Source organism: Ochotona princeps, chromosome 1, assembly GCF_030435755.1.
Source record: "Ochotona princeps isolate mOchPri1 chromosome 1, mOchPri1.hap1, whole genome shotgun sequence".
NCBI classification, from domain to species: domain Eukaryota; kingdom Metazoa; phylum Chordata; class Mammalia; order Lagomorpha; family Ochotonidae; genus Ochotona; species Ochotona princeps.
The window spans coordinates 34,411,577-34,431,728 of record NC_080832.1 but is presented as its reverse complement, the minus strand read 5'-3'; the positions used below and the strand labels follow the sequence as shown (position 1 = coordinate 34,431,728).

At 36.7% G+C, this 20,152-nt stretch overlaps 1 protein-coding gene across 4 annotated transcripts in view; it reads left to right on the top strand.

The window, feature by feature from the left end:
- LAMA2 (laminin subunit alpha 2) overlaps positions 1 to 20,152 on the top strand; it is a 634,064-nt gene that overhangs the window by 143,098 nt on the left and 470,814 nt on the right. For all 4 annotated transcript variants that reach the window (XM_058676547.1, XM_058676596.1, XM_058676658.1 and 1 more), the window contains exons 2-3: positions 12,860 to 13,030; positions 18,887 to 18,999. In XM_058676547.1, the coding sequence (XP_058532530.1) occupies positions 12,860 to 13,030; positions 18,887 to 18,999 (284 nt within the window). The remainder of the gene's footprint in view (positions 1 to 12,859; positions 13,031 to 18,886; positions 19,000 to 20,152) is intronic.

Genomic DNA, 20,152 nt, shown 5'->3' with positions numbered 1-20,152 from the left:
AACAATTGTTAAAAAAAGAATGTTATGAAGACAGTGGTATCATCTGTAAAATGACTTTGCCATAGTTAATCCCCAACTGCTTCCTATTAGAAGTTATATTAATGATGCTTTCTACAAGTTGAAGTATGAATGCTACCCAGAAGCGTTATTTGAAGGATAGTGTCATGGCATAGCTGGTTTTAGGAAGCCACTTGCAATACAAGCATGCTATATCATAGCACTGGTTCAAGTTCCTAGTTTCATTTCTTTTTAAAAAATCATTTATATAAAATGAACAAATTTTAGATAACCCACAGTACAGATTTAGCAGCACAGTACTACTTCCCATCCTAACTCCCCGCCTGCCCATGTTCCCCACCTAGCTTCCTCTACCAATTTTTGTTTTTCTGATTTTTAAAAGAGGCTTACTTTCATTTCACTTCATAACCATAAGCTTAACACTCCTTATTAGGTTAAGATATCCACACATTGCAAGGAGAAAACCAGAGAGATAGAGAGAGAAAGAGAGAGGGAGAGACAGAGACATTGACTATAGGATTACTTAAATGCAGAAAGAACCAAATTGTGAGTGAAAATTTTTGTGAAGAGATTGAGACATTGAAGAGAAATCAGAAAAGTAGTGAAAATGAAGAATTCAGCATGTCAAATAGAAAATGTAGTAGAAAACCTCAACAACAGATTTGGGAAAGCAGAAAAAAGAATATTTAAGATAAAAGACAAAACAGTGCATAAAAACAAATGTGTCACATTATGCAATGAAATTAATAATAATTAAAAAATTGCACAAAAAAAAAAGACAAAACTCTGGAATTATCTGTCTGACAAAAAAAAAAAGGAATAATTAGAAAAACCCAAAAAGAGTGTTAAATTTATGGGACAGTAATTTTACAATTTTTTTATTAGACTATACCGAATTTTATTTCAAGATGTTAGATAGTCATTATTTTCAAATGGATTGATTTTTTTTTCCCTTGGACTGTTCCACTTATTAATAGTACCAAAATAAAGTTCTAAGTATTCATAAATCCAGGGTCTGAATAGTTGAATGGCTTTTGATGTCTACAGTTCTCTCCAGAAAACTTACACAAGGTCTTCATTATTCTGCTTCATCCAGTAAATTTCAATTTTGGGGGGTGTTCCAGCTAATGTGATCTGTGCACTTGATAGTTTTATGGATAGGGGTCCAATATCAGATTAAAATCACAATATGATGAGGGTTATAATAAAGTATCAACTAAGTACTATTAAAATGACAAGAAGAAACAAATTCTATGTGGTTAAGTTGGGAAATACTTTCAGAGCAGAGCTAGTTTCTGAGAAATGAGGAAATGACTACGTAATAAAATTGGAGCAGAATTGTATATAGAAATAAAGGATTTTCTAAGTGCCTGCTGTATCTGTGTATTAGTGCACAGGACTATGGGAAGGCATAAGATTGTAATGATCAAGGCCACAGTGGTAGATAGGGATCAGATTGTAAGTGCTTACCTCACCAATGAATTTCACTACTTTACTGTAGGCCACAGGCATGTCTCACTGGTTGTTTTTTTTTTTTTTTTTAAGATTTATTTATTTTTATTGGAAAGTCAGATATACGGAGAGGAGGAGAGACAGAGAGGAAGATCTTCCCTCCAATGACTCACTTCCCAACTGACCACAATGACTAGAGCTGAGCTGAGCTGATCTGAAGCCAGGAGCCTCCTCCAGGTCCCCCACACGCACGCAGGTGCAGGGTCCCAAAGCTTTGGGCTATCCTTGACTGCTTTCCCAGGCCATAAGCAGGGAGCTGGATGGGAAGCAGGGCTGCAGGGATTAGAACTGGCGCCCATATGGGATCTTGGTGCATGCAAGGTGAGAACTTTAGCGGTTAGGCCACTGTGCGGGACCCATCACACAGGCTTTAAACAAGAAAAGTTGTGTTTTCAGATACATTTTTTAAGAAGATAATCTCGGTGGCAATGTAGAAAATAAATGGAAGTGCAATCGTTCAAGGCTAGTCAAGTTACCATCATAACAGTTATTAGGCTATATACCTAACTAAACATAAATACATTTGCAGCTAAGCTTAAGCAAAATATCAACATTATGTACATGGGAGAAGAAGTATTAGAATATTGATAAATAACATACATATTCAGAAAAAAATATAATGCTTTGTTTTGTATGGACTCAGTTTTCTTAAGGATGGTTTAAGAGTATCTCTGAGGGGAAAATGACACAATTTGAGAAACAACTGTCAAGTACTAATGTTTTTATGGATAATTTTCCTGAATTCAGACAGAAATGGTGAAGAACATGGAAAGAAAGTGGTCCCTTATTGGAACGTTCTTGGAAAGGTGTGAGTAAGCAACAATGGCACTGATCCCTGTGTGGAGTTTTAAGGCCAGAATGATTCAGGAGTCCTTGAGATCTTAAAAAATGTTGTAACCGCAGAGGAAATTAAGACTTCAGTTAAATTAGGGAGCATTATTAAAATGTAAGCATCTGAAAATTAATTGGAGGAATTATAAAACACTGATGGAAGCTGGCCTTGGACTGTACATGTAACAGCAAAAAGAGGGAGGCAGAGCTCCGGACTAATGCAATTTGTGGTATGACTTTTAATTTAGTATAAGGGGAGAGGAAGAATAGGGCTGTGAAAAGTCAAATCAGTTGTTGTGCCCTTATGACCATTGTGCTTTAATACTAGCTATGTTAGATTCTGAGCCTTTTGTTCCTTGTAGAGTTCAAAGTTGAACTAAGGTTCTTTAAAATGAATTTTGTAAGCAACTAATATTCTACAGTTTAATACCTACAGCATGTTGCCTAAAGTCTAAGCAAAACAGGCTTTGTTGTGTCATCTAGCAAACCACTAATTTTCTGAGTTCATTTTTCAGGTACTTGTGTGTAATTCTTGAAAGATAACACTTATGCGTTAAATATGCTGCCAAGTTGAAGTTTCATTTCTATGAAAGAGAAACTAGAAACATTGGAAAGCTGTACAAAGCAAGAGTCGCCTGCTGATTTTAGACCTGTGGGTTTCCCAAGACACTTAGGAATTTTGCTGATTTAGTGTTGGCTTTTTGTTCAGTTTGTCCAATTTTGAAATTGGAAGGGCAGCCTTCTATTGTAGACAGTGAATATTACAAATGTGATTTTGGTTTATAAAATCCAAATAAACTGTACATATTTATTTGATATATTAGCTATTGCAGATATTTTTTCTTATGGAAATGTCTGTGTGCAGAAAAAAGTGAAATAAAGGCCAATGAACACAACCATATACTAATAATCTAATTTATACAATTATGCTATTTTTATCATATAAGTATCCATTTGAATATTTATAACCTTAAATCCACTTTATATTTTGATATATGGCCAACTTCATTCCAGTATATAGCATCATGAAATCAACTAAAGTTCAACATCACTATACATTCATGTAATTCAAAGTGTATCTGTGAGGAAAAGGATGCATAGTCACAAATAGAGTATAATGTTTTGTTTTACAAATGCATATAGTTGCATCATGCAAATTAACATGTTCAATTTTATTATCTCACCATTTATATCTCCTTCCCTTCAGTCTCTAACCCCAAGTAACCAAGACAACCAGTTTTTCCTAACTTATGCTTCCAAAAGATGGGATTTGCCTGTTCAACAAGATCCCATAAACAAGTTGGAGTATGCTTTCTTGCATAAAGCTTCTTTTATTTGGCCTAATACTTTTTTATTTTATTTTATTTTTTATTCATTGATTACATTGTATTATGTGATACAGTTTCGTTGGAACTGGGAATCACCCCACCCCTTCCCCTGCCCTCCCCCCATGTGGAATATTCCACCTTGTTGCATATCCACTGATCAAGTACAGTTGAGATTCCCTCTTTGCAAGCATAAACTAAACATAGAGTCCAACATCTTATAGTCCAGTCTAGTTCCTCAGCTTCCTGGGGAGACCCTGTCCGGTCCGAGGGCAGAACCATCAGATTATCAACCCGATCAACTAAAGGCTCCAACATACCATCAGCAAAAATTTACATCATTATGGAATTAATTGACATAGTAATGAGTAATCAATATGTTAAAAACAATTGTAATTTCTTAACCATCTTCTGTGATCACCTCATTGTCAATTCAGTTTTAGTTTATACACAACATATAACATAATATACATAAAATAACATGTTTTACATAACGTCATATCCTCTTAAATTAACGCAAACATGTGGTATCTGACCTTTTGGGATTGGCTCATTTCCCTTAGCATTATGGTTTCCAGTTTGACCCAATTGGCCACAAAGAACTGCATTTTGTTTTTTTTTTTTTAATAGCTGAGTAGTATTCCATGGAGTAGATGAACCATAGCTTTCTTATCCAGTCTTCTGCTGATGGGCATTTTGGTTGCTTCCCTGTTTTTGCAATTACTGATTGTGCTGCTATGAGCATAGGGGTGCATGTTGGCTTCTCGTAAAACAGGTGTTTTGGGTATATTCCTAGGAGTGCTATTGCTGGATCATACGGTATGTTGATTTTGAGTTGTTTGAATGTTCTCCATACTGATTTCCATAGAGGCTGTACCAGCCTGCAGCCCCACCAGCAGTGGAGTAGGGTTCCCTTTTCCCCGCAACCTCGCCAACAAGTGTTGGTGGTGCTTTTATTCATGGGGGCCAGTCTTACTGGCGTTAGGTGGCACCTCATTGATGTTTTAATTTGGATTTCCCTTATTGCCAGGGAACTTGAGCATTTTTTCATATGTTTATTTGCCATTTGGGTTTGTTCCTTTGTGAAGTGTTTGCCCATTTCCCGTGCCCATTTCTTGAGTGGCTTGTTTGTTTTGACATTTTGGTTGTTTTGTAGTTCTTTGTATATTCTGGAAATTAGCCCTCTGTCACCTATGTCGTGTGCGAAGCTCTTCTCCCATTCTGTGGGTTGCTTTTCTACTTTGTTGATTGTTTCTCTAGCTGTACAGAAGCTTCTTAGTTTGATGAGGTCCCATTTGTTTAATGGGAAGGTCTGTTCAGTAAATGCTGTTGGGACAACTGGTTGATAGCCTGCAGAAACAAAAAGATAGACCCACATCTCTCACCATACACTAAGATCAAATCTAAATGGATTAAAGATCTAAACCTACATCCAGAAACCTTCAAACTTTTGGAAGAAAATGTCGGAAATACTCTACAAGTTCTAGGGCTAGGTCCCGACTTCCTAAAAAGGACACCAAAAGCATTATCAATCAAAACCAGAATAAACAATTGGCATAATACTTTTGAGAATCATCTATGTTGCACTTCTCACTAATTTGTTCCTTCTTAATATCATGAGTAACTCACTGTATACACATTGTGTTTTCTTTGTTAATTCTCTTCCTTGGTGGAAACCTGAACTGTTTTGAGTTAGTTTCCATAAACATTCTTTTTTGTTCCGTAAACATTGTTAGTTCTTTTGTGAATATGGACTCTTGTTTCTTTTGAGTATTTATCGGTGAGACGACACAAGAATTCATATTGAAGCTCTAAGTGATTGTCCTAATTTACAGTCCAAACAGCACTGTGGTAGAGTTCCAGTTCTTCCAAGAATGTTTTAGATACTTGGATTGCTAATCTTTTTAATGTTACACCATTTGATATAAAGCACAAGTCCACTTTCTTTCCTGCACACAAAATCCCTTTGTTTCAATTGCCATATGGATGTTTGAAAAAAGATATGCTTTTTTTTTGAAGGGCAGAATTACACATACAGAATGATAGAGGCATAAAGAAATTTTCCATGTACTGGTTCACTCCCCATTAGCAGATGGAGTGGGCCATCCAAAGCCATGAACCCAAACTCCATCCAGGTCTCATGTGTGGGTGTTAGGTATCCAAGCAGTTGGATTGTTTTCTGCTACCTTCTTGGACACATTAACAGGAAATTGATTTGCAAGAGAAGTAACACAGATATAGAATGGTAATTAATTGGAATGTTAGCATCACAGACAGCAGGATAGCCTACTGTGACAAAATGTCAGCACCAATTTCTTTAGACTTTATCCATGAACATTCTAATATTGTTTGAGGCAAAACTAATTTCTGCCTTAAGTAAAAGCATATTTCAGAAAGTTTTTTTTTTTTTTTGTGGAGGAGAGGGAAGCATTACTTAAGCTGCCACCTGCAATGGCTGGTGTCCCATATGAGTGTTGGTTCAAAGCCCAGCTGCTCCACTTCGGACCCAGCTTCCTGTGGATGAAAGCTCATATTCTTGGACTCCTCTAACTACATGGAAGACCCTGAGGAAGCTCTGGGCTCCTGGCTTCGGCCGAGTCTTCCCCAGTAATTGTGGCCATTTGGAGAGCAAACCACAGGACTAAAGACCTCTGTCTCTGCTTTGCCCGCTTGGTAATTTCACCTTTTAAATGATTGAATAAAATCTTCAAAAAACAATTCATGGAAAACTTGAATTAAAGGTATGAGTTAGCTTTGTATCAGAAAAATCTTGAAATTATACATAGTTTTTTGTGATACATGTTTTCCACATATTATGAAAAATACTTTCACATCAAAGTACTATCCACAAAAATAAACTTTTCCACTTTTTCCACAAACATTTTAAAGTATCTTCACATTAACAGGTATGTTAAAAATTTCAAGAGTAAAAATTTAGGTTCCAGTTTATGTGTGCTTCTGCCATCTTTATTTTTCTGCTCATCTGAACCCTTGTGTTACATTTTTCAGTTCTAAAATAAGTATTCTATGTTTTTAGTTTATGTCACTAATGCTACACTCTTGAAAAGTTGCCTTGGAATTTCTACTTATTCCTCACCTGGTAGATCTCATACTTCTCTCCATTAATTGCCTTTTCTCTTAACATATTTGCTTTTTATTGTTTGCTTCATATGTAGCATCTTTTCAAAAACTGAATCTTGGAGACCAGACAGGGCATTGTGTAGAAATTCTGGATTCCATTAGACTCCTATGAAGTGTACTCATCCAACCATTTTGTTAACTTGTTCTATCAATGAATCCATGAACTTCTCAGGGTTAAAACTCCAAAATCTTGTCTTCCCTGAGGAGGGTAGCAACTTTAATCTCTCTTCAGTTCTTCTGTATTAGCTGAGTTACTTTGATTTTGTCCAAGAATATGCAGAGTTTTCCCATGAATTTTGAGTCTCTTTCTTGACTACTAAAGTATCACTCTAGCTTCACGATAGTGGTGGCTGTCTTCAGTTCTGCCCTCTGGGTCTTCCAGCATTTATGTTTGAATGTTAGCCATACCATGGTGAGTGGATCACTAGGGTGCCTTCCTTCACCAGTGGGGAAGGAAGTGTAACCCATAAGCTATTAGGCCTGCAAAATCATTTGGTCTAGACTTGCCAGGACAGATACAAGTGAACTTGAAATTCAATCTACAGCAGAAAGAGTTTAAGTTAATTTTGTATTGTCTGCAAATGATATTAATAATCATTTAATGGGAGAAAAATTTCTTCCACCCCTCTTACACATATACATGGCTTACCTTTCTTTGTTTCTCTCTAGTTACTTGTTTTTCTTATTTATAACTATTATCAATGGGACATTTGCTTCAATAAGAACTACGCAGCTATGACTGGAAAAGATCCTTCCATAAGTACGTCCTAACATGCTTCCACCTTAAATTGTGATTTAGAAAAGGCAAATCTTCAAAATTGTGTTAATATGTGTGAACATGCTACATTATTTGTAAAGCAAATGTAATTTAAAACTTTCTAAATGACAAAGGGAATAGCAGGTGAAGTTTCTATGTATTTGCTGTATTATGACAGAATTTCTGGTTTTCATATGATATAGACTTAGTCTTTCTATGTGTCTAATATCCATGTGTATATATGATATGCTATATATTATATAGTATATATAATTCTAGCTATGGTGTATATACACACACACATCTTAATCTCTAAGAAAATATGTGCTATTTATTAGATAAATCATTGTTTTTGTTAAAAGCTTGTTTCTTAATACTCTAAATTCAACCAGACTTACTTGGTTTAGATACCATTCAATTTGTCAATCATAGTTACATTATAATGATCACTGGCTTTTATGTCATTGACATTACAGGTCCTCAGTATTCTAGAGATGTTTATTAGCTACTTGTCACTCATTTACACTCCTAATATTCACACTCCTAATATTGTAACCAACTAGCCCATATTGAACATAGCTGTAAATATTATTCTAGTGCGTTTACAAAAAAAAAAAGTAAGATTTATTTTTATTGTAAGGTCAGATACACAGAGAGGAGAAGAGACAGGAAGATCTTCTGTCTGTTAATTCACTCCCCAAGTGGCTGCAACAGCTAGAGCTGAGCTGCGCTGAAACCAGGAGCCTGGATCCTCTTCTGGGTCCCCCATGTGGGTTCAGGGTCCCAAGGCTTTAAGTCATCCTTGACTGGTTTCCCAGGCCACAAGCCAGAGGCTAGATGGGAAGTGGAGCAGCCGGGCTTGGAACTGGTGTCCATATGGTATCTCAGCACGTGTAAGGTGAGAACTTCAAACACTAGGCCATTGCGTCAGGCCCTATTCTAGTGTTTTTGAATGCGAATAAATAGGTGCCGTCATGTAATAAAAATGGGGAGTAATCTATGATGCTGCATGCTGAAGATTTAATAAAAGCTCATGTATTGACTAATTCTTCACCTTGGTTGTTAGCAACTAATTGGGGACTTTCTGTGAAAAATAAACTTCGCTAATTAAAAAAATGGCAAATTGATGATTTCATAAAGCAATTATTCCGTGACCACAAAGCAAGGCATTTAAATTGTGAAAAAGTTAATTTTGACTCTATGATCAATAAGTGTAATGAAACAAATCATTGGAAGGAATCCAAAGATGCTAAATGTAAATTTTATTAACACCTTTGGTTTTATGCAACAGTAAAATGGTTAGTGGGTAAGTTACATCATTTAATGTGTAAATTTAAAAGTTTTGCCAACTTGCAGTCTCTGGTTTCTCTTCCTGCCTTGGTGCAGTCTTCTGAGTTTCTCAAACGGCTGAGTTCAACTCATATAATCAATCCTAATTCTAGGGCTCTTGTTTATCTTCTCTGAATGGTATGCTTCTTTTCTGTAAAAGTGTAATTACTAAAACACAGATGAATTATTTGTGTCAAATTATGAATTAATTTGGGTCAAATGAAGAATATTAGATAGGTTCTGGATTAGTACTGCTTCCATGTTTGGAATCCCTCTTTTTTATATATATATATATTTTTTATTATGGAATCCCTCTTATTCCTTTACCATTTTTCCTCACTTTTAATTCAGTTAATCTCATGGCCCAAATCCACATGTAACTCAATCATATGCTGTAAAAATAATTTTCCTGTTATCTTGATATATCACTTCTTGGCTTGCTTCCGTGATTAGAAATGACCAGCGCAAGGCAGATTCTACAGGACTGATTGTACCGTATCAGGGTCAAACAGGATTATTGTATACTTGGATCTAAGGATATGGTCAAGGTTGGAGTAACTACCTAATGAAAGCAGACACAACAGTTAGTGAATAAAAAGTGGCAGTGTTTGGAAGAAGTGCCAGAGATGCTGGTAACTGGGCATGCCTTGCACATGGTTACTGGCTCTTTCAAGGGCTATGTGGGGCTTTACTCCATAACTTGCCATATCTGTCACCAACATGTACCAGATATGTGGCCTCCTGAAAATAGAATACCTGGTGTCTCTTCCTCCCTCCCTTCTACCTATTTCTCAATACTACAGAGTAAAATTTTTTTGAGACATGGGGAAAGTGAACTAAAATTACTAACATTAACATATAGCTATGTGTTAATAAATATGTGTACTGTTATGTACAGGCTATGTGCAATCTGCATCTATTATCAGAATCTTTATATAATTCCATAATCCTGTATGTTGGAACAGTAACAAATACTATAACTTTGAAATCCATACTCACAGGCTGTTTATTTTAATTGGAAAGGTAGATTTACAGAGAAAAGGAGAGATAGGAGAAAGATCTTTCACGCACTGATTCATTTCCTAAGAGGCCTCAACGGACAGAGCCGATCTGAAGCCAGGAGCCAAGAGCTTCTTCTGGGTCTCCCATGAAGCTGCAGGGTCCTAAGGTTTTGGTTCATCCTCTGCTGCTGTCCAGAGCCATAAGCATGACAGGACATGATCCGGCACCCTTGTGAGAGATCCCGAATGCATGTGAGGTGAGCATTTAGCCAGTAAGCAATCACGCTGCACCCAACAATTCAATCTTAATCATTTTAAGGAAAGGTTTATTTATTTGAATAGCAGTGTGAGGATAAAGTGTGAGGGGGAGAGAAAACAGATCTTTCACCTGCTGTTTCACATTCCAAGTGGCCAGGCTAGATAAGACTGACTGATGAGGCTTCCTGAAGCCGGGAGCCTGGAACTCTGGGTCTGCCACCTGAGTGGGAGGGCCCCAACTCCTTGGGCCATCTGCTGCTGCTCTCTGAGATTCATGAGCAGAGAGGCACTAGGAAGCTAAGCCGCTGGGCCTCGTCCTAGCACTCCGATGTGAGATACAGACATGAGTTCAGCAGCTTTTACCTACTGGGCCACAGTGCTAGGGCTGGTCTGGATAATCTTTGTTCTCAAATCTTACGATTTATCATATTATGTGATGAAAATAAGTTTGATGACAAAATACTTGCTTGAAATGATGATACATGACAAGAGAAACATGTAGACAACCACCATGCACAGAATTATCTGTCACACACTCACCTAGAGAACAAAATATCTAATAAAGGGAAACAAGGCACTGAAGACTATACATTTTTAATGTTGCTACGTGACAGACTTCTACTAAGCCTTGCATGCACAGAAAATATTAGAAAGGTAATAAACAGCTTTTATATTATAATTTGTGTTTATGAAATATTCTATATTTTCTTATCAATGGCTGGAGCTGAGCCAATTCAAAGCTAAGGGTCAGGAACTTCCTCCAGGTCTCCAATGCAGGTACAGAGTCCCAAGGCTTTGGGCTGTCCTCAACTGCTTTCCCAGACCATAAGCAGGGAGCATGATGGGAAGTGGGGCTGCCATGATTAGAACTGGCACCCATATGGAATCCTGGTGCATGCAAGGCGAGGACTTTAGCAGCTAGGCTATCATGCTGGGCCCCCAAATTAGCTCTTGTTTCATTTCCCTTTATTTATAAAGGTTGCTTATAGAAAATATGACATGGTAGGGTAACATTTTACAAAATTTGATTGCATTTTGTGCTTGAAAAGGTTCAAAAACATAAGTATAGTAAGTCTGACTCCATTGACTTTTTTTTTCATTTTAAAAAGTATGTGATTAATACACGGTTACCATCAACCACACAGAAGGTCACTTTTCAATCAGCAGTTGAAGACATCACTTCAGGCATGTTGTGATGTTAACTGAACCACCTGTCAGTTTACCTTAATAGAGGTTAATACTGCTGATTATTCAGGAGCCTTTGTTGATGTCCCAGTTTATATTAGCTACTGAAATGAAGTAAATGCAAACTAAAGAGATTAATGTCAGCCACCAAGAACTATTATAGAAATGGGTGTGCTTTGTACAAAAGATTCAGTAGTAAAAATGCATGAAAAAATAGTGCCTGGGTTATTACAAATATTCCACAATGCTATCAGACCCGTTCCCAGCTCCAGGTCCTGCGTATGCCAGCAGGTGCTGTGTCCAAACTAAGATGACCTGTCCCCAGTCTTGGCATTTGCCAACAGGCGCTACAGACTGGCTCAGCCCAACTTATCCCAGGCCCAGCTCTCGCCAGCAAGTACATTACCATCAACATCATATAGGCTGATAATACTTCATCATATTCACACAGCCAATATTTACAATTCATTTATTCATTCATTTTACAGAAATACTGGATGATTATTTCATCTCCACTCTGTGTCAAGTGTTGAAAATAAAGGAAAGGAGAAAATACCTCAAAACACAATATTCAAAATTTTAGTAAAATATTGATCAGGCTACATAGGTTAAAAATGATTTTCTATCGGAAGTTGAATAGATGTACATGTGTTTGGCACATGTTCTTCAGTAACTCAAATTATTAGAAGGCTCAAATGCACTTTCTGTTAGAAAGTCCTTGGTAGTCATTAACCTCCAAAATAAACAGCAGACAAGCATGAGACAGAATTGAGGATTAAGTTCCGGGAAACAAAGTGCCTGAAATGTGTTCTCCAATGGAAACAAGAACCTCCCTGGCCTTATTCTGAGATGGGCCTCTGAGATTTCAGCTATGAAAGTCAAACATGTTTCCTTTGTCTGAGAAATAATTAATGCCTGGGTCATGATCATCAACTCTTATCAAGACTTTGTTCTGGCAAGATATTGATGTATAACATGACTGTGAAGAATGGCTTTCAAAAATCTTTCATCACTATCTGTATTCCTTAGCATGAATATAAAGGGGTACTAACAAACACTTATATTAAATGGTACTTGGTATTTTCAATCACCATGAAATATAGATAAGTAGTTACAGAAACTTTACACTTGATTATGGTTTAATATTAGACATAAATAGGTGTCTGTTTATGACAAAGGAAGGATTCTAGAACATCTTTACCAATCATATACTCAGAAGATACTTTTAAATCTCTGTTAGAGACAGGAATTTCTTTCACATTAAATATTCAAGTTGAGAAGACATCCTTATCCTCTGTATTTAAAGGTGACAAAAATAATAAAATGTTATTTGAATAATATATAATATCTATGTGACATTTAATTAACTCAGGCATTATGACTAGTTAGGTAATTATAGATTAATTTGAATTAATGAAAAAATTATCTTAATTGCATTTTGAAACAGGAAGATTATATCTTTGTGTCTAGCTGACAAGCCTTTATTTGTCCATCTTTTTCAGGCTTATTCCCTGCCGTCCTGAATCTTGCATCAAATGCTCTCATCACAACCAATGCAACATGTGGAGAAAAGGGACCAGAAATGTATTGCAAGTTGGTAGAGCATGTCCCAGGGCAGCCTGTGAGGAACCCGCAATGCCGAATCTGCAATCAAAACAGCAGCAATCCATATCGTATGTACTTCAGCATGTAATTGTAAATCACTGGCTGGGATCTGCATCTGAGTTATTTGGAGGCCTAAGTTGCATCAAATCTAAGGACCCGTGATCCTGAGGTTGCCTGGAACTTTTCTTAGATTCTGAATCCTTTTCACAGCCATTCTCATTCCTTTATTCAATTACCATTACAATACTAGAATTTTTTACATGTGTCACCCATAGTGATCCCAAAAAAATTCTCTGCTGAAAACCTATTGCAACCTTAGGGTGACTGGCTCCATCCTGATATTTGATATCAGGAGATATTGTGCTTCAGTTCATGTTCCAGATACTGTATGTGATACTTAAAAAGTTAGGTGTGGTCCTTAGATTTGACTACCAAAGAAATGGGGAGAGAAACCAACTGTTTCTCTCTAGTGTGGTAGGTAGAATGGAAGAAATGAGCACTGATTCCCGACTTGAAGTCATAAAGCCAGTATTGGTGTAAGTAAACAAGGGCTTCCTAATAGAAGTAACACATAGCTACCAACCAAGACCAAATAAAAGTGTACTTCAGGAAGTTCATGGAGAATGAATGGTATGAAAACAAGCATGATTTTCAAGCTTTATTTTTTCTTCTTAAAATTAAGCATATATTTCCATTTAGGTTGAAAAAAAAGACACAGACAAAAAGCACAGAGCTACCTGTCTGCTGATTAATTTCCCAAGTGTCCCAGTGGCTGGACCAGAGCATATCTCGATCCCAGAACATTGCACAATTGGGCCAAGTCAAAATCAGGATCCAGAAATACAACACATGTCTGTATGAGTCTGGCATGCACCTAATTATGTGAGCCATCCCTACTGCGTCTCAAAGTCTCTTTGCATCCGAACACTTCTGTTTTCTTTGGTGTTTTTGCACCACTTTTCTACAAACTGAGCAGAGAATAAGTTTAGCCAAACAAGGAATACCAGGAATACATCAGAATTCATTGAAAAAAATCGCTTGCTCAGGAAAATGCAAGCAGTTAGGACTGAAAATATCATAAAGTAGAGGTCGGAGCAGAATTACTCACAGAAGGGTGACACCAGTTTAAGGATGTTTTGAAAAGCCACAGGAAAAGTGTTTAAAGAAGAAGTGCCATGCAGAGTCCACTTTCTGATCTCTCTGAGCCACCTTGATAACTTAGACCCATTTATGGATGTATGCCAGAAGTATTGGAAGACATTGTATTAGAAAGGCATTGCACTAGAATAGTGTCAGGTTTTACATAGTCCTTTACTTAAGTGATTAGGAAATAGGGGAGGTAGAAAAGGAACTTGGAGAAGATGCTGAGATTACACAATTTCTTTGGAGAAAATGGCATTCAGGCTAAGAGAACACATGATGATATAGCCAAAGGGAGGAAGTTCATTATGAAAGGCAGAGCCTACACATACTGTGAAGGTTTGAAAGAGTGATACGTTCTGAGTATTTGAGTTATTTTGCTTAGCAAATAGAAAAACTTGTGAAAATGAGCCTGGCAGAGATATTGTGTTCAAGGAAGAAAGTATTTGGATTAACCTCTTAAGGAAATAAGAGTAGATTGGTGGGCTACAGTAAAGTGAGAATATCACTAAGTTAAAACAGAAAAATTTTTGACTGATACCCATTGAGTACTATGAGAAGGTTGGGGGAAGAATCAGGTGGGCTGGAAACTGAAGCAGGGACAAAGTCCACATGAACAGATAGATTATGATTTTTAAGGAAGAAAACTAGCCCTTGAGGAGTGATTCTTTCACTGGTGCAGGGACTGATGTTTCTGTTTTCTTGATGGAGAATATGAATAAGCCAGAAGGCATGGACATGTTGGTGGAGGAGGGAAGTGAGAGTGTAACTGTGTGGCTAGGGATGGGCTGGATGGAGAGGGAGAGTAAGAGAAGAAAGAATGTAAAACCATGTGTGTCCTTGCATATGTGAGTATTCATGTATATGCATATATGTTTACATATGGCTATGAAGTTTGTGTTCATGTGTTTGCATATGCTTACAGATAGCATATTGTTTTAAATATATATAGATACATTTTCATGTGTAAGTAGAATATGAATAAATGCATGCTTTGTAACTGCAGGAAAGGAGAGAAACAAATGCATGTAATTCTAGAGATGGGAAGAAGATGCAGTAATAAATGCATAAAATAATTAGAGATTTGCATGGAAATATAGATGAAATGCATTTGGCAAGCTGAGTGTGTCCAATAGCTACATTGTCCCTTCTGTTCTTCAAAGTTTCCTATTAAGTTCCCTTATGTCTCCTGGAAGACTTCAGAGTGTAAGAAGTGTCACTGATGTTTTCACAATGTGTCCAAAATAGAATAATTGGTTTCAGTAACAAAAGACATGTATGGAGTACTCTTTGTATTTCTACATTTCTGATTGCTGGTGTTTTTAAACTTGTCACAAACTAGGCTTATTTTGTGCAGCTAACCTCATTTTTAAATGACTAGCTTCCTTGCATTGCTCCTAAATCATGTTTTGATACTAGCTGTTTTGAAAGAACAAAATCACACAAGAATAAAAATTGAGCAATAAAAGAGATAAATGTGTTAAACCCAACAGATGATAAAGATACAGACATTCAGTGAACTTCTAGAATAAGGCAAGAAGGTCTGTGCTCAATTACCCATGCAACGAAAAAGCAAGGTGAACTTTGTGATTGCTAGTAGTTTGTGCTTCCAATTAAAAACTAGCAGTATGAGAAGTTTACCTCAAGGATTCCCTAGCCGGTTTCCAGATGCCATTAGCCCATGGGTTGATTTGCATAGTTATCCTTGTCAGGCATGTTGCACATTTTTATCTCTTTTTAAATAAGGGAGATATGCCAACATTTAATCAGTATAAACAAATTAATGATGATTAAATTTCATTTCTAATTGTTGATTCATACCCCAGCCCTCTTTTCATGACGAATTCTCCTGTCAGCTTCACCCGAGGTGGCCTGTATCAGATTTCCAATTAGACAGTGTCTCTCACTATTATCTAAGAGACATAAATTTGATTTGGAAATGTCAGATTGTATGTATATTTTCCTATCATCCATTAAACACACAATCTGTAGTGATGATTCAGGAGGATGCTTGGGGAATGTTTTCTGTGATATTTGTTTTGTTTTCCTAAGAAACAATTCCAGCAGTATTTCGTTTATGGCTCTGATTCTTAATGTGCCAATTTTGGCACCCACTCATACCACCAGGGGCATTTATTTCAGGTTGAGTTGTGCTTCTATATTTTCTGTTATTATAAATCCCTGACATCTTCTGCATCTCCAACTGAATTGGTCTAGTGATAATTATTAAATATATTTAGGAGGCTCATCTCAGTAGACAAAGTGATAAGAAATCAAGTCCACCTAATTATTTAAAATTTTACCAAAAAATGCAATACTTTCATCCTGTTCTATATATACTCAGATGCTGGAAAACCTATATCCAGTTTTGAAATTTTGATGTAAGACCGTTAAAAACATGGACATGCCCTTTATGTTTTTGACTAAAGGTTACAGTTGATTGCTTAAATAAAGTTAATATATGATAAAAAAATCACAAATCTGAAAATGACAAATTAATAAATATTCAGTTTTATATGAATTTCTACTTTGCAATCATACTACTATGGCAGGAAGCAATTAGTTTTGCTTGGGTTTTATTCAAAATCTTTAAAATTTATTTATCTGAAAGTTACATAAAGAGTGGAAGAGAAAGAAGAGGCAGAAGAGAGGGGAGAGAAAAGGAAGACTATTTCATCCACTGGTTCATTCTCACCATGGCTGACCTGGGCTGGACCAGGCCAAAGCCAGGAGTCCGAAGTCTCTTCTGGCTCTCCCCTTTGGGCAGAGAAACCCAAGCACTTGGGCTATCTCCTGATTTTTTCTTCCCTTAGGCACATTACCAGAGAGTTGGATTGGAAGTAGAGCAGCTGGGACTTGAAGCAGCACCCATATGGGACATCAACACAGTGACTGCCCATTTATATCTTTTATTAAGTATATTTTTCTCTGATCCAGAACAGCATACATTTTGAACATGCATAATTGAGGTACTTGTATAAAGGTGGTTATATTATCAGTAGTTCTAATGTTTAAAGTTAACCCTGTGAATCAAGAGTTCCCATCACTAATGTGTGACAAATGAGGGGAAAATTCCATAGTTTTCAACAAAACAGAGGGGGCTATGTCTTATAGAATTTTCTTGTATTTTAATATCTGATTGTTTTTTTTGTTTTCAAATGTCCTTAATTTTATGAAATGATTTATAGTGCAGTGATAGTAGAAATAGATTGTGGCTTGCTGTTACTTTAGAAAAATGCAAAGCTAGATCTCATCAATTTCACAAGAGTCTCAGATACAGTTTTTTTGAAATTTTACTTTTCCTTCTGAAAGTTATAAACCTGGAAGCTACTGATCTGAGTGAATTTTTGTTATCCTGATTTCAGTGATAAACATATACATTAAATGACTTGTCCTTGGTCAGTTAAGCACTAATATTGGATCCAGGAGAAATATCTTGCTTCTCAGATGCAAGCTCCTCTTACGGAGTCATCACCCTTAGGATTCATGGTTGGGTTTCTACCTCATTAAGGCACACAGGGTACAGGATTGCTCTGTGTAGTGTGATTCTCTCATTAGATGAGGCATTCTTTTCAGTTCGCAAAATAATTGTGCTCTGATATTAAAAAAAATTATAGGGCATTCATCTAAAATATTCCCAGATAATAGTCATATAAAAGGTTCCAATTCACTTTTCATAGTAGACTTAAGGAATAGAAGAATTCCTGAGAAACTCACCCCTCTCCTTGGCTTAGATTTCTATAGACAAACATGTACACTTTCCGGTGAGATCGTAAGAAGGTAGATTGCTTGCTGCTTATCTGAGGATATCAACAACCGCTGGCCCTTCTAGTTTTCATCCATAAATTGGACCTGTTTAAAGAGTAGAAAAGGATCAGAACTTGTTTTGGAGGACGAAAAGCAAAGGTTTAAAATAAGAACCAGTGACTGGGAGCCAAAATATAATGCAGTCATGAGGGTGCATGTGCTTTATGTTGACTTTTGTTAAGCTACATGGAAGGAGTTTAGGGTCTGCGGGGTGGGAGATTGAAAGAAGGAATGTAGCTGTAAACAAGGGCAGCAGTGATTCACTACACCTTGTTTTTATTTCTGGACCCTCTTTGTATTGCAGTAGGTTTTCTGCTCAACTCGCAGGAGAAAGTATGAGGCAGGGTATAGTTCTATGCACCACTGCCTGCCTGCTTGCCATGATTGTCCAGAGTCTTTGAGTAGAGTTAATGATAATGAGAGCTTATGAGTATTAATATAGTTTTTAATAATAGAAGAAAATTGGCAAGCTGAAGAATTGTTGCAAAAAGCCTCGTAGGATGGATTTTCACAGCACTTTATTAAACGCAGTTATGTGTCGGATTGCCCAAGTCTTGGTAATAATGAATGTGTCAGACAGGCAACTTCAAATACCTTCCATCCTCTGTTCAGAATTCTGTTTTTGTGAACGCAGTGGATGGCCTAGTTGAGCTGCCTCAAACAGTAGAGCCTGTGCTTTGAATGATTGACACATCAATTGCATTTCAATATTATTTCTTCACACCGACTTTCTTTCCTTATCTTTGAAGCTGCCCATGTTTGTTGATGGCTGCAGCTTGTGCTGTAGCCTAGGAATTTAACCATTTCCTACCATTGTGTACAATGCTATGAAAAAGATACCAGTGGCTTTTCTTTTATATTATTTTGATGTTGATATGTACAGGATGATTGTTTTGATTGACTGTCCTTCGATGATGTAATTAAATTCATTACATGGGCTTCTCTCCACTTTTTGCATGCTGTTCATCACTCAATAGAGAGACACCCGATTACAAATGCCATTGATGGGAAGAACACTTGGTGGCAGAGTCCCAGTATTAAGAATGGAATCGAATACCATTATGTGACAATTACTCTGGATTTACAGCAGGTATAGTGCTTTATTATTTTTCATTCTTGAAATTGTATCTTACATTTTACATTTGTTGATGCTTGTTGAATATACTTATATTCTTTCTCATTATTTTCCATTATGTTCTTGATACAGTGACCAAAGGTCCTTGTTCATTTGTAGATACTAATTAAAAAATATTTGGCATTTGCTTATAAGGCACAGCTAAAATGATTCCATGTAAAGCATCTGGGAATTAGGTGAAAGCTGACTCCATGGTAACTCATTGAACTTCATGATAAAAATGCAGATGAAAAAAATTCAAATAGTGAAAATACAACAGTGCCATCTTTAATCTGTAGCAGAAATGATGGTGTGTGCAGTTAAAGGTTCTTGGATAACAAGATTATTTAATAAATTGCCTCTCATTTTTAGTGTTGAGAAAACAATTGGAGTATTTGCAAATTAAGTTTGTGCCACTATACAAACGAACAAGCCTTACAGGTACAGTCTTCAAAAGTGTGTTAGAAAATGTTTATCATGAAAAACTATAAAGATTTCAAGTTTTTTTTTTTTTTGCATCCGAATGAACATCTTTGTTTTCTCAAACATTTGAACTAGCCACGAATGTAAAATTGATGCTGAAAGTCATTTGAATTATGGTTGCATAAGCTCAGCGGCTTCTTAATTATTTTTTTAAAATATTCAGATCAGGCTTCTATTATTAACCAAGAATCATGATCATTCCTGGACCATTTAGGCTAGCAAAGAGATTTAGGTGCATTCTAGAAAAAATATTCTCTTATTTTACTGCTATTCCAAGTACAAAAATTGCCTGAAGGCTGAGACTAGAAGAACTGAAGGCCTGTGACATCTATAATTCAACCTGTTTCTTTTTGTTTCTCTGAAATCAGCTTTGCAAGATTTCTTATTCACTCCTCCTGCAACCAGTGTGAGAAGGACAAAACAGGAAAAAGTTTGTGGTTAGCTTAGGAGGGATGGTCAACAGAACTGATCACAGATACTGTACACTTAGAGGTCACTGGGGAGCAGCAGCCAGTGGGCTAGATCAGCAGCAGACATTTCAGTAGGGAACATCATTTGCCATCAACAGGATGACTTCTTTCCTACAGGGTCTAGGCCCATTTTAACAAATGGCTACACAATTCAAGAGCCATAGATGACTGATAGG